The sequence below is a fragment of the Herpailurus yagouaroundi genome, unplaced genomic scaffold (genome assembly GCF_014898765.1).
Source record: "Herpailurus yagouaroundi ecotype Mexico unplaced genomic scaffold, PumYag 159, whole genome shotgun sequence".
NCBI classification, from domain to species: domain Eukaryota; kingdom Metazoa; phylum Chordata; class Mammalia; order Carnivora; family Felidae; genus Herpailurus; species Herpailurus yagouaroundi.
Window position 1 is genome coordinate 72,044,087 of NW_024412400.1, and position 12,910 is coordinate 72,056,996.

A 12,910-nucleotide genomic window follows, 5' to 3' on the forward strand; every position below is an offset into this window, starting at 1 on the left:
CTAGACTAGAGGAAGCAGAAGTATGGATCAACAACCTGGGGTGCAGAGTAAGCAATCTTGCTGAATGGGAGAGAGAAAAAAAATAATTAAAAAATTTTTAAATAGGCTTAGAGAATCAGCAACACCATCAAACATAATAACATTAGCATTATAGAGATCCCAGAAGGGGAAGAGAGAGAAAAGGGGGCAGAAGAGTTTTGTGAAGAAATAATAGCTGAAAACTTCCCGAATCTGAGAAAGGAAACAGAAATCCAGGAGGCACAGAGTACTCCCAACAAAATCAACCCAAGGAAGGCCACACCAAGACACTTAGTAATTCAAAGGGCAAAAAGTAGTGAACAATTTTAAAAGTAGCAAAAGAAAACTGTTACATACAAGGGGAATCCCCTAAGGCTATCAGTTGATTGTCAACAGAAACTTTCTAGGCCAGAAGGGAGTGGCATGATATATATTAAGTGCTGAAAGAAAAAAAAACCTGCAACAAAGAATACTTTAACATTCAGGAAGGCTATCACTCAGAATAACAGGAGAGAGAGAGTTTCCCAGACAAAAGCTAAAGGAATTCATCACTAAACCAGCTTTATAAGAAATTTTCAAGAGGACTCTGAGTAGAAAGGAAAGACCAAAGGAAAGTAAGAAGCAAAGAGCAATAAAATTAAGTATATCTATAAAAATCAATCAAGGATTTTACAAAATAAAAGGATGTAAAGTAGGACACTATATACCTAAAATGTGAGGGGGAGAGGAGTAAAAATTTAGTGATTTTAGGATGGGTTCCAAACTCAAGCGACCATTAACTTAATGCAGACTGCTATATGCACAAAATGTTATAGTAATCACCTTATAGTAATCACAAATCAAAAACTGGTAATAGATATATAAAAAATGAGAAAGGAATCCAAGTATATTCCTAAAGAAAGCCAGCAAACTGTAAGAGAGCAAGAGAAGGAACAGAGAAGGACAAAAATAATCATAAAACAATAACAAAATGGTTACATGCCTATCAATAACTACTTTGAATATAAATGGACTAAACACCAAATCAAAAGACATAAGGCTATGGAGTGGATAAAAAAAGCAAGATCCATCTATATGCTGCCTACACAAGACTCATTTCCGACCTAAACACACATGCAGATTCAAAGTAGAGGGATGGAAAAGCATTTATCTGCAAACAGAAGTGAAAGGAAACCCGGGGTAGCAATACTTACAATGGACAAAATGGATTTTAAAACAAAGACTGTAACAAGAGACAAGGAAGGATGCTATATAATCATAAAGGGAAAAATCCAACAAGAATATGTAACAATTGTATTTACGCACCTAAAAACCTAAACCAGCTAATAACAAACATAAAGGAAATAATCAACAGTAGTACAATAGCAGGGGACTTTAATACCCCACTTATATCAATGGATAGATCATCTAAACAGAAAATCAACAAGGAAACAGTGGCTCTGAATGACACATGGAACCAGATGGATCTAAAAGATATAGTCAGAATATTCCATCCTAAAACAGCAGAACACACAGTCTTTTCAAGTGTAGAAAAGAACATTCTCCAGAGTAGATCACATGTTAGGGCACAAAAGAAGTCTTAACAAATTCAAAAAATTCAAAGCCATACTATGCATCTTTTCTGACCACAATGCTATGAAACCAGAAATCAACTACAAGAAAAATCTGGAAAGAACACAAATACATGGAGGTTAAATAACATGCTACTAAACAATGAATATGGGATGGGGCGCTTGGTTGGATCAGTAGGTTAAGCGTTCTGATTTCAGCTCAGGTCATGATCTAGCAAGTTCGTGAGTTCAAGCCCCACATCAGGCTCTATGCTGACAGCTCAGAGCCTGGAGCCTGCTTTGGATTCTGTGTCTCCCTCTCTCTCTGCCCCTCCTCCGCTCGTGCTCTGTCTCTCTCTCAAAAATAAATAAACATTAAAAAAAAATTTTTTTTTAAATTATTTTTTTTTAACGTTTATTATTTTTGGGACAGAGAGAGACAGAGCATGAACGGGGGAGGGGCAGAGAGAGAGGGAGACACAGAATCGGAAACAGGCTCCAGGCTCTGAGCCATCAGCCCAGAGCCTGACGCGGGGCTCGAACTCACGGACCGCGAGATCGTGACCTGGCTGAAGTCGGACGCTTAACCGACTGCACCACCCAGGCGCCCCCAAAAAAATTTTTTTTTAAAACAGTGAATGGGGACAAAAAAATCCAATGAACACAATGAATGGGTCAACCAAGAAATCAAAAAGGAAATTATAAAATACACGGAGACAGGGGCGCCTGGGTGGCGCAGTCGGTTGAGCGTCCGACTTCAGCCAGGTCACGATCTCGCGGCCTGTGAGTTCGAGCCCCGCGTCAGGCTCTGGGCTGATGGCTCGGAGCCTGGAGCCTGTTTCCAATTCTGTGTCTCCCTCTCTCTCTGCCCCTCCCCCGTTCATGCTCTGTCTCTCTCTGTCCCAAAAATAAATAAAAAACGTTGAAAAAAAAAATTAAAAAAAAAATAAATAAAAAAAATACACGGAGACAAATGAAAATGAAGACACAGCACTCTGAAATCACTGGGATACAGCAAAAGTAGTCCTAAGAGGGGAATTAATAGCAATACAGGCCTATATTAATAAGCAAGAAAAATCTCAAATAAACAATCTAACCTTACACCTAAAGGAGTTAGAAAAAGAACAACAAACAACCCAAAGCCAGTAGGAAGAAGGAAGGAATAAAGATTAGAGCAGAGATCAATGAAACAGAAACAAAAACAATAGAACAGCTCAATGAAACTAGGAGCTAGTTCTTTGAAAAGATCAATAAAATTAACAAACCTTTAGCCAGGCTCATTAAAAAAAAGAGAGAAAGAACTCAAAATCAGAAAGAGGAGAAATAACTGACAACATAGAAATAACAAGGATTATGAGAGAATATTATGAAAAATTATATGCCAACAAATTGGACAACCTAGAAAAAATGAATTCCTAGAAACATATAACCTCCCAAAACAGAATCAGGAAGAAATAGACAACTTGAACAGACCAATGACCAGCAAAGAAATTGAAGCAGTAATCAAAAAATTCCCAACACACAAAACTAAAGGACCGGATGGCTTCACAGGAGAATTCTATCAAACACTTTTTATAAAAGAGTTAATACTTATTCTTCTCAAACTATTCCAAACAATAGAAAAGGAAAGAAAGCTTCCAAATTCATTCTATGAGGCCAGCAGTACCCTGATACCAAAACTGGATAAAGACACTACAAAATCCAGGCCAATAGCTCCAAAGAACATAATGCAAAATCCTCAACAAAATACTAGTGAAACAAATCCAACAATACATTAAAAACAATAATTTACCATAATCAAGTAGGATTTATTCCTGGGATGCAAGGGCGGTTCAAAAATCACAAATCAATCAGTGTGATACATCACAGGAACAAGAGAAAAAAGAAAAAACCCTATGATCATTTGAATAGATGCAGAAAAAGCATCTGACAAAATACAACATCTATTCATGATAAAAACCCTCAACAAAGTAGATTTAGAGGGACTATATCTCAACATAAAAAAGGCCATATATGAAAAACCCATAGCTAACATTATACTCAATGGTGAAAAACTGAGAGCTTTTCCCCTAAGATCAGGAACAAGACAAGGATGTCCACTCTCATCACTTATATTCAACATAGTACGAGGAAGTCCTAGCTACAGCAATCAGACAACAAAAAGAAATAAAAGGCATCAAAATTGGTAAGGAAAAAATAAAACTTTTGCTATTTGCAGATGACTTGATACTATATATAGAAAATACTAAAGCCTCTACCAAAAAAACTACCAGAACTGACAAATGAATTCAGTAAGGTCACAGGATACAAAATCAATCCACAGAAATCTGTTGTATTTTTATACACTAATAATGAAGCAACCGAAAGAGAAATTAAGAAAACAATCCCATTTATAACTGCACCAAAAATAGTAAGGTACCTAGGAATAAATTTAACCAAGGAGGTGAAAGATCTGTACTCTGAAAATTAAAACACTGATGAATGAAACTGAAGATGATACAAACAAAAAGATATTCCATGCTCATGGACTGGAGAACAAATATTATTCAAATGGCCATACCACCCAAAGCAATCTATAGATTTAATGCAGTCCCTATTAAAATACCATCAGCATTTTTCATAGAACCAGAATAAACACTCCTAAAATTCATATGAAACCACAGAAGACCCTGAATAGCCAAAGCAATCTTGAAAAAGAACAAAACTGGAGGTATCACAATCCCAGATTTCAAGTCATATTACACACCTGTAGTAATCAAGAGAGTATGGTACTGATGCAAAAAGAGACACATAGATCAACAAAACAGAATAGAGAGCTCAAAAATAAACCCACCATTATCTGGTCAATTAATCTTTGACAAAGGAGGCAAGACTATGCAGTGGGAAAGACAGTCTCTTCAACCTTCAACAAATGGTGTCGGGAAAACTGGACTGCTACATGCAAAAGAATGAAACTGGACTGCTTTCTTACACTATACACAAAAGTAAACTCAAAGTGTATTAAAGATCTAAATGAGAGACCCAAAACCATAAAAATCCTAGAAGAGGGTATATGCAGCAATTTCTTTGATATCCGCTGTTAACAGTATTTTTCTAGATAGATCTCACGAGGTAAAGGAAACAAAAGCAAAAAGAAACTATTGGAACTACTCAAAATAAAAAGCTTCCACACCGCAAAGGAAATAATCAAGAAAACAAAAAGACAACATAGTTAATGGGAGAGAATGTTTGCAAATAACATATATGATAAAACATCAGTATCCAAAATATATAAAGAACTTATATAACTCAACACTAAAAAACCCCACAAATAACCCAATTAAAAAATAAACAGAAGGCATTAGCAGACATTTCCCCAAAGAGCACACACACAGATAGCCAACAGACACATGAAAAGATGCTCAACATTACTCATCATGAGGGGAATGCAAATCAAAATCACAATGAGATATTATTTCATACCTATCAGAATGGCTAAAATAAAAAACACAAGAAACAAGTATTGGCGAGGATGTGGAGAAAAAGGAACTCTTGTGTACTGTTAGTGGGAATGTAAACTGGTACAGCCACTGTAGAAAACAGCATGGAGGTTCCTCAAAAAATTAAAAATAGAATTACCAAATGATCCAGTAATCCCACTATTAGGTATTTACCCAAAGAATACTAAAACACTGGGGCACCTGGGTGGCTCAGTCAGTTAAGTGTCTGACTTTGGCTCAGGTCATGATCTCACTGTTCGTGAGTTCGAGCGCCATATCGGGCTCTGTGCCAACTGCTTGGAGCCTGGAGCCTGCTTCGGATTTTGTGTCTCTCTCTACCACTCCCCCACTCACACTCTGTCTCTGTCTCTCCAAAATGAATAAATGTTTAAAAAAATAAATAAAAAATACTAAAATACTAACTTGAAAAGATATACGCACCATGTTTACTGCAGCATTATTTACAATAGCCAAAGTATGGAAACAACCCAAGTATCCATCAATAGAAGAATGGATAAGGAAGATGTGATATATATGTACACTAGAATATTAGTCATAAAGAATGAAATCTTGACATTTGCAACAACACAGATGGATCTAGAGGGTACAATGTTAAAATGAAATAAGTCAGAGAATGACAAATAGTGTATGATTTCACTCATATGTGGAATTTAAGAAACAAAGTATAAAAGAAACAAAAAAAAAGAGAGTCTTAGAGAACAAACTGATGGTTACCAGAGGGTAGGTTAGGCACTGAGATGGGTGAAACAGGTGAAGATTAGTAAGAGTACACTTATGGTGAAGAGCACTGAGTAACTGGGTCAATCAGGTATCGTATACCTGAAACTAATATAACACTAAGTTAATTATACTGGAAATTTAAAAAAAGAAAATGAGGGGCGCCTGGGTGGCGCAGTCGGTTAAGCGCCCGGCTTCAGCCAGGTCACGATCTTGCGGTCCGTGAGTTCGAGCCCCGCGTCGGGCTCTGGGCTGATGGCTCAGAGCCTGGAGCCTGTTTCCGATTCTGTGTCTCCCTCTCTCTCTGCCCCTCCCCCGTTCGTGCTCTGTCTCTCTCTGTCCCAAAAATAAATAAAAAAGTTGAAAGAAAAAATTTAAAAAAAAGAAAATGATGCACCCAATAAGAAGATGATCTCCAACAGTTGGGACCTAGAGAAAATATAAACTTTAGATGGGAAGTGCCTAAGAATTCTCCCTCCTAATCTTCCTGTTACTTAAATGTGATCTGAAGTGGTTTCCAACTATTAGGCACCTTCCCTCCAAGGTAGGACATGACAACCAGGAAAGGTTCTTCCTGACACTGAAGGAAAAAACCACTAAACATAGAAAAACGGACTCTTCCTCAGCACTGCTTTCAAGGAGAGATCTTGATCAAAAGGGGGAAATGTGACGGGCACCTGGGTGACTCAGTCAGTTAGCATCCGACTTCAGCTCAGGTCATGATCTTGCGGTTTGTGAATTCGGGCCCTGTGCTGACAACTCAGAGCCTGGAGCCTGCTTTGGCTTCTGTGTCTCCCTCTCTATCTGTCCCTCTCCTACTCACACTCTTTCTCTCTCCAAAATAAATAAACTTTAAAAAAACTGAAAAAAAAAAAAAAAGGAGGGGAATGTGAAAATTAATAAAAGGAAACCTCACTAAAGTAGACTGGAGATCCTAGAAGGGGAGCCATACCATTCCATGTCAATTACAGGAAAAACTGTCAATTACAGATCCCTAATAGAAGACTCAACAGGAAAAGAATCATCAGTTACAGGCCCCAAAGGGAAAGATAAACAAGGCCATCTACAAGAAATTGACTACCTCTGAAACTCAGCCAATGAATAACCACCATCACTCTGAACTCTTGCTTTTGTACAACACTTTCATTCAAAACAATCCCTTCCAACCTCCTCTTCCTTCTCCATAAAATAATATTCCTTTGTTGGATTTGTCTATGGTTTTGCCACAGCTTGCTTGTCCTTAATTACAAGTGTCTAATTCCCAAATAAACCCACTTTTGCTGGTAAAATAACTTATTTTATTTATTAAAGTTTATTTATTTTGAGAGATAGAGACAGCATGAGTAGGGGAGGAGTAGAGAGAGAGGCAGAGAGACAGAGAGAGAGAGAGAGAGAGAGAGAATCCAAGCAGGCTCCACATCATCAGTGCACAGCCCAATATGGGGCTCAAACTCACGAAACTGCAAGATCATGACCTGAGCTGAAACCAAGAGTAGGACACTTAACCAACGGAGCCACCCAGATGCCCCTATTTTTATTCTATTAAAAAAAAAATGTTTATTTATTTTGAGAAAGACGAGTGTGTGTGCACACGTTGAGGAGGAGCAGAGAGGGAGAGGGAATCACGAGCAGGCTCCATGCTGTCAGCAGCAGAGCCCTATGTAGGGCTCAATCTCACAAACCACACCAAATGAACCTCATGAACTGTGAGATCAAGACCTGAGCCAAAGAGTTGAATGCTTAACCGACTAAGCCACCCAAGCGCCCCAATTATTTTACTGTTAGGTTAATAGCAAAATGGATGAAGGGGGTAAGAAAGTACAAATTTCCAGTTACAATGTAGCAGGACTCTTGCAGAGATTCCTGACACGGAGGCCTTTCTTTCCAGGAAACAACTTTATTCGTGCAGGCACTGCTTAGTTGGGTTCCTACAAGAAAAACGGAGTCCCAAATGCCATGTAGCACAGTTTTTTATACGTTTTCTATTTCTTTGTCTCCCACATATGGTAACACACAAACATGCAGTCTGATTAAGTGGTCTCGTGTTACAAGGTCATGATGGATGTTGTCACATAGGTGTATAGCCAGGTTGCCTTCAGGTTTTTTGCGTTTTTTCTCTCCTTAGGGAGGGGATCCTACCACAAAATAAGTCATGGTGATATAATGTATAGCATGGTGACTGGAGTTAATAATACTGTACTGCATATTTGAAAATAGGTAGGCGGGACGCCTGGGTGGCGCAGTCGGTTAAGCGTCTAACTTCAGCCAGGTCACGATCTCGCAGTCCGTGAGTTCGAGCCCCGCGTCAGGCTCTGGGCTGATGGCTTAGAGCCTGGAGCCTGTTTCCGATTCTGTGTCTCCCTCTCTCTCTGCCCCTCCCCCGTTCATGCTCTGTCTCTCTCTGTCCCAAAAATAAATAAACGTTGAAAAAAAGAAAAAAAAAAAAAAAACTGTTTTTTTTAAAAAAAAAAAAAAATGAAAATAAGTAGGAAAGCAGATCTTGAAAGTTCTCACCACAAGGAAAAGAACTTTTCTATGTATGGTGACATATTTGAACCAGACTTACTAAGGTGATCATTTTATAATGCATACAAATACCGAATCATTACAGTGTATCCCTGAAATACAGCGTTATATCAATTACTCCTCAATAAAAATACAAATACAAGTAAATAAATAAATCATCCATTAAAAATGCTGAATGGATGCATTAAACCACACTGACTTAAATCCTCTCAACCCTCTCTAATTCATCAGGAAAATTTGCCAGAAAAATTTAGCTAAATTCCCAATTAAATGCACCCTCCAACATATTTCCCCAGGGCAAATAAGCTAAAGATTCCAGACCATGGATAAGGTAATAAAAAGGAGGAAGGCTTAAATGTGACAAACTCTTCCTATTTCATTTTATTAGTTTACTAAAATTGTTAGTATAAAAATGCTTGTATGGGGATGCCTGGGTGGCTCAGTTGGTTAAACTCTCAACTCTTGATTTCCACTCAGGTCATCATCTCACAGTGAGTTTAAGCCTCTCATCAGGCTCAGTGCCGACTGTACAGAGCCTGCTTGAGAGTCTCTCTCTGCGCCCCCCCCAAAAAAATTATGCTTTCTCTCTCAAAATAAATAAAATAAACTTAAAGAAAAAGATGCTAGTATGACTGGTAGCAGTTACAGTAAAAATTTCTTAATCCCCAACTATTTGAGAACACTAATACATTTGTCTTAAAATCTTTACTGGTTTTACATATCATCCATAGTATTGTAAGACAAATCACTTTCTCAATTTCTTACATCAAATAGATGTAAAGTTTATACCTCATTGTCATATTTTAACTGCTTCAAACACCTACATATTAATGTATTCAGTATACTTACCAAAGTTTATGTAAATCTTCATTACTTTTATTCCTTAATTGCTGACAGGTCCATGAAGCTCCTATTAAAATTATGAAATTCAGACACACACAGAAAAATTTATGAAATTCACAACATGAAATAATTTTCTAGCTATGTGCCTTGTGGCAGATTATTCAACTTCTCTAAACCTGTTTCCTTATCTGTAAAATATAATAGTTTTATCATATCATAGTATAATACACAATTAGGACTAAACTGGCATTAAATTAGGTAACACATAAAATATTAGTAATGCTACTGGCAATAGCATTAAAAAAATGTTAGTACTAAAAAAGAATGTGTTTCCACAGTTTAATACCAAAATATTTCATATCATTATAAACATGTAATTATCTCTAAAAAATGAAATCTAAACCAAATCTCTGACCTCACTTCAGTTAACAATTTCAATTTACTCCTCTTCTTTTTTTTTTTAATTTTTTTTTCAACGTTTATTTATTTTTGGGACAGAGAGAGACAGAGCATGAACGGGGGAAGGGCAGAGAGAGAGGGAGACACAGAATCGGAAACAGGCTCCAGGCTCTGAGCCATCAGCCCAGAGCCTGATGCGGGGCTCGAACTCACGGACGACCGCGAGATCGTGACCTGGCTGAAGTCGGATGCTCAACCGACTGCGCCACCCGGGCGCCCCAATTTACTCCTCTTCTAAGCCTTTTGTCAACCTGCCAATCAACAATTAACTGTACTATTACATTGACCTTTTAATTTTCTCTCACATTCCCAAAAGAAATTAAAAAAGGAAACACCTAAATGATCCCCAAGGTAGATAAATAATCCCAAAGTAATGGAGGATTTAATAAATATATTTAATATCAGTCAACCCAAATATCTTACCAGATTTCACTTTTTCTTCCCCCCAATTCTTTGGGTCATCAAAAAATTCTTCCAGTCCTTTTCTTGACAATGTGGTATGAAGTAATCTACACTGGTGAAAAGATGTGACATTTGGTATATTCTTAGGCAAAAGACTAAGAGAAAACCTGCAACTGAACATATATAAACAAGTGATCAGAGTTTTGCAACATTTGGATTTTACAAGCAATAATTGGAATCACTTCCTCATCTACAATGTTAAAAAAAAATTACTCAGGGTTTCTGCACAAAGAACAAACTTATAAAATGCTTTAGAAATAATTTTCAATATTGCATTATAGATGCTGCTACCCTTTAATTTCAGAGGTTAATATATTCACAGAATTTTGGAGACAGTATCTTGATACAATTATACTTAAGGTAACACTTTTAGGCTTTTCATACCTGGCTAGTGGTTACATAAGCAGATAAAAACATTCTGAAGATTAATTTTGCAACATGTATCACAAGCCTCAATGCTTCCCCCCCTTCAACCCAAAATTCATCTAGAAATTTCAACTAAAAATATGAGAATTAATAAAAATATCTATTAAAGCATTATATGTGATATCCAAAAGTTGGTAATAATGTAAATATGCAACCAGGAAATGGTTACAAAATTACTGTGCATTTGTATAATAATTTATTATGCAGTAATTTAAAAATCATGTGTTTAAAGAATATTTAATAAGCTGGTGAAATAATGTAAAACTCAATAGCAAAGTGTATCACAAGTGTTGTATTCCTACCAAAAAAATTTAACTTGAATCTAACCATGAGGACACAGACAAATCTAAATGGAAGGATAATCTGAAAAGGCTGATCTGCTCAAAAATGTTCTGGATTAAAGATGACTAACAAGACATGACAACCAACGACAGTAATGAATGATCGTTGGTTGGACCCTGGATAAAAATTTAAGAAAAAATTTGGACTGTATGCTACGTAAAAGCACGGCGACAGTAGTATATTAAATACTTCAGCGTGATCATTGTAGTATTGTAGTTATAAAGACAGTGTTCTCGTTCTTAGGAGACATATACTGAAGTGTCACAATGCCTCAAATAGCTCAGAAAAAAATACACATAGGCATAGATATAAAGATACATAAAAATGTGACAAAATGCTAAGGTTTGCTTAATATAGATGAAGAGTGGTTATTCTTTGTAGTACTCTTACAATTTTTCTGTTGGTTTGAAATTTTTAAATATAAAAAATTGGGGAAACAGGGTAGAGCACCAAGATGCATACATCTAAATATGATTCTGGCTTTAAAATTACATGTATGTGGGGGCACCTGGGTGGTTCAGTCAGTTAAGTGTCTGACTCTTGATTTCAGCTCAGGTCATGATCTCATGGTTTGTGAGTTCAATCCCTGAGTCAAGCTCTGCTCTGACAGCTCAGAGCCTGCTTGGGATTCTCCCTCTTCTCTGTCTCCCACTGCTCCTCCCACCCGCACACCTGCTCTCTCTCTCTCTCTCAAAAATAAATAAACTTAGAAGAATTACATGTATATGTATATATAAAAAGGAATGTAAGGAAATCTTTGAGTGGCAAAAATTATAGTTGATTATTATTTTCTTCAAAACACTTGCCTTATTTTCCATTTGCCTTATTGTCTGCAAATGAAGCAATATTCATTTTGATAATAAAAATCTAAAATTTATTTTATTTACAATTTTTTTTAACGTTTAGTTCTGAGACAGAGCATGAGCAGGTGAAGAGCAGAAACAGAGAGAGACACAGAATCTGAAGCAGGCTCCAGGCTCTGAGCTGCCAGCACAGAACCCGACTCAGGGCTTGAACTCACTGACTGTGAGATCATGACCTGAGCTGAAGTCAGATGCTTAACCCACTGAGCCACCCAGGTGCCCCTCTAAAATTTATTTTTAAGAAAAAATGACAGTGAATTACAGACAATTGATCCAAGTTTGTCACCTTTATCAAGTTACAACCTGTGAATCTCTGAAAAATGAAAAAAATATTGCTTATCTCTAAAGTAAGTGCAAGTAATATATAGCACATAATAGATGCTCAACAATTGTGCTGGATTCAAGGACACATACATTACTTCCTTTAAAAAAAATCCGACATACCCAATGATTTATAAAATCCAACTCATTAGAGACAAAATCCAATAAAAGGGAGGAAACCATATACCATAAACTTGTCAGTTTGTCCAGAAGACAGGTTGTCTTTCCAGAAATAATAAACACCATATGTAGGATGTTCCTTTCTCACACCAGCAGAGCTACTTTCCGTTCTTTTGACTACTTTCACTTATTCACTCCACATTTACTGAAAAAATCTTTCTGATATATTCTGGAGATACAAAAGCGCCTTGGTTTTTATCCATCCAAACTTGACATAATCTTCAGTTCCATAACCAAATCCTCTTCAGTGCAGTTTTTCCCAACTCACCCATCCAAAGAGGATGCTTCTGTACCTCTAGGTTTAATTCAACAAATACTGGTTATCTACAGACCCCATGGACTGTCTGGTCCGCACTAGGCGGCAAGAAAAAGTTTGAGAAAAGACCGGAAATGTCGGAGGTGGACGACTTCTCTAAGGGCATTCCCTTCTCACGCAGGTGAGTTCGGGTTCGGTTATGCGCGCGGCCTCTCAGCTGTTTTCCAGCATCTCGGCAACCAAACAAGATCCAAAGTCGGAGAGGAGAACAAACCTACTCCTCACATCACTTACCCTGTGCTAGGTGGGGCCTGAAGACTTATTAGCGACTTAGAAGCTTTCAGCCCGGTTAAGACTTTTCTGCAAACACTGCCCAAACTGGCCGCAGCCATGTCTCCGCAGAAAGTAAGGATACCGCGGTTTCTCCACAATGATGTCACTTCCTGT

The 12,910-nt window shown here is 37.4% G+C and overlaps 1 protein-coding gene across 2 annotated transcripts in view; it reads right to left on the reverse strand.

Annotated features, from left to right (window-relative positions):
* Positions 1-12,888, reverse strand: part of MRPL47 (mitochondrial ribosomal protein L47) — a 36,100-nt gene extending 23,212 nt beyond the window's left edge. The window contains exons 1-3 of one of the 2 annotated variants that reach the window (XM_040480824.1): positions 12,758-12,888; positions 10,037-10,188; positions 9,161-9,221 (exon numbers count right to left, since the gene is read on the reverse strand). In XM_040480824.1, coding sequence (XP_040336758.1) covers positions 9,161-9,221; positions 10,037-10,188; positions 12,758-12,855 — 311 coding nt within the window. In that variant the 5' untranslated portion in view covers positions 12,856-12,888. The other variant, XM_040480825.1, reaches the window with a different exon arrangement.
* Positions 12,889-12,910: the final 22 nt, after the last annotated feature.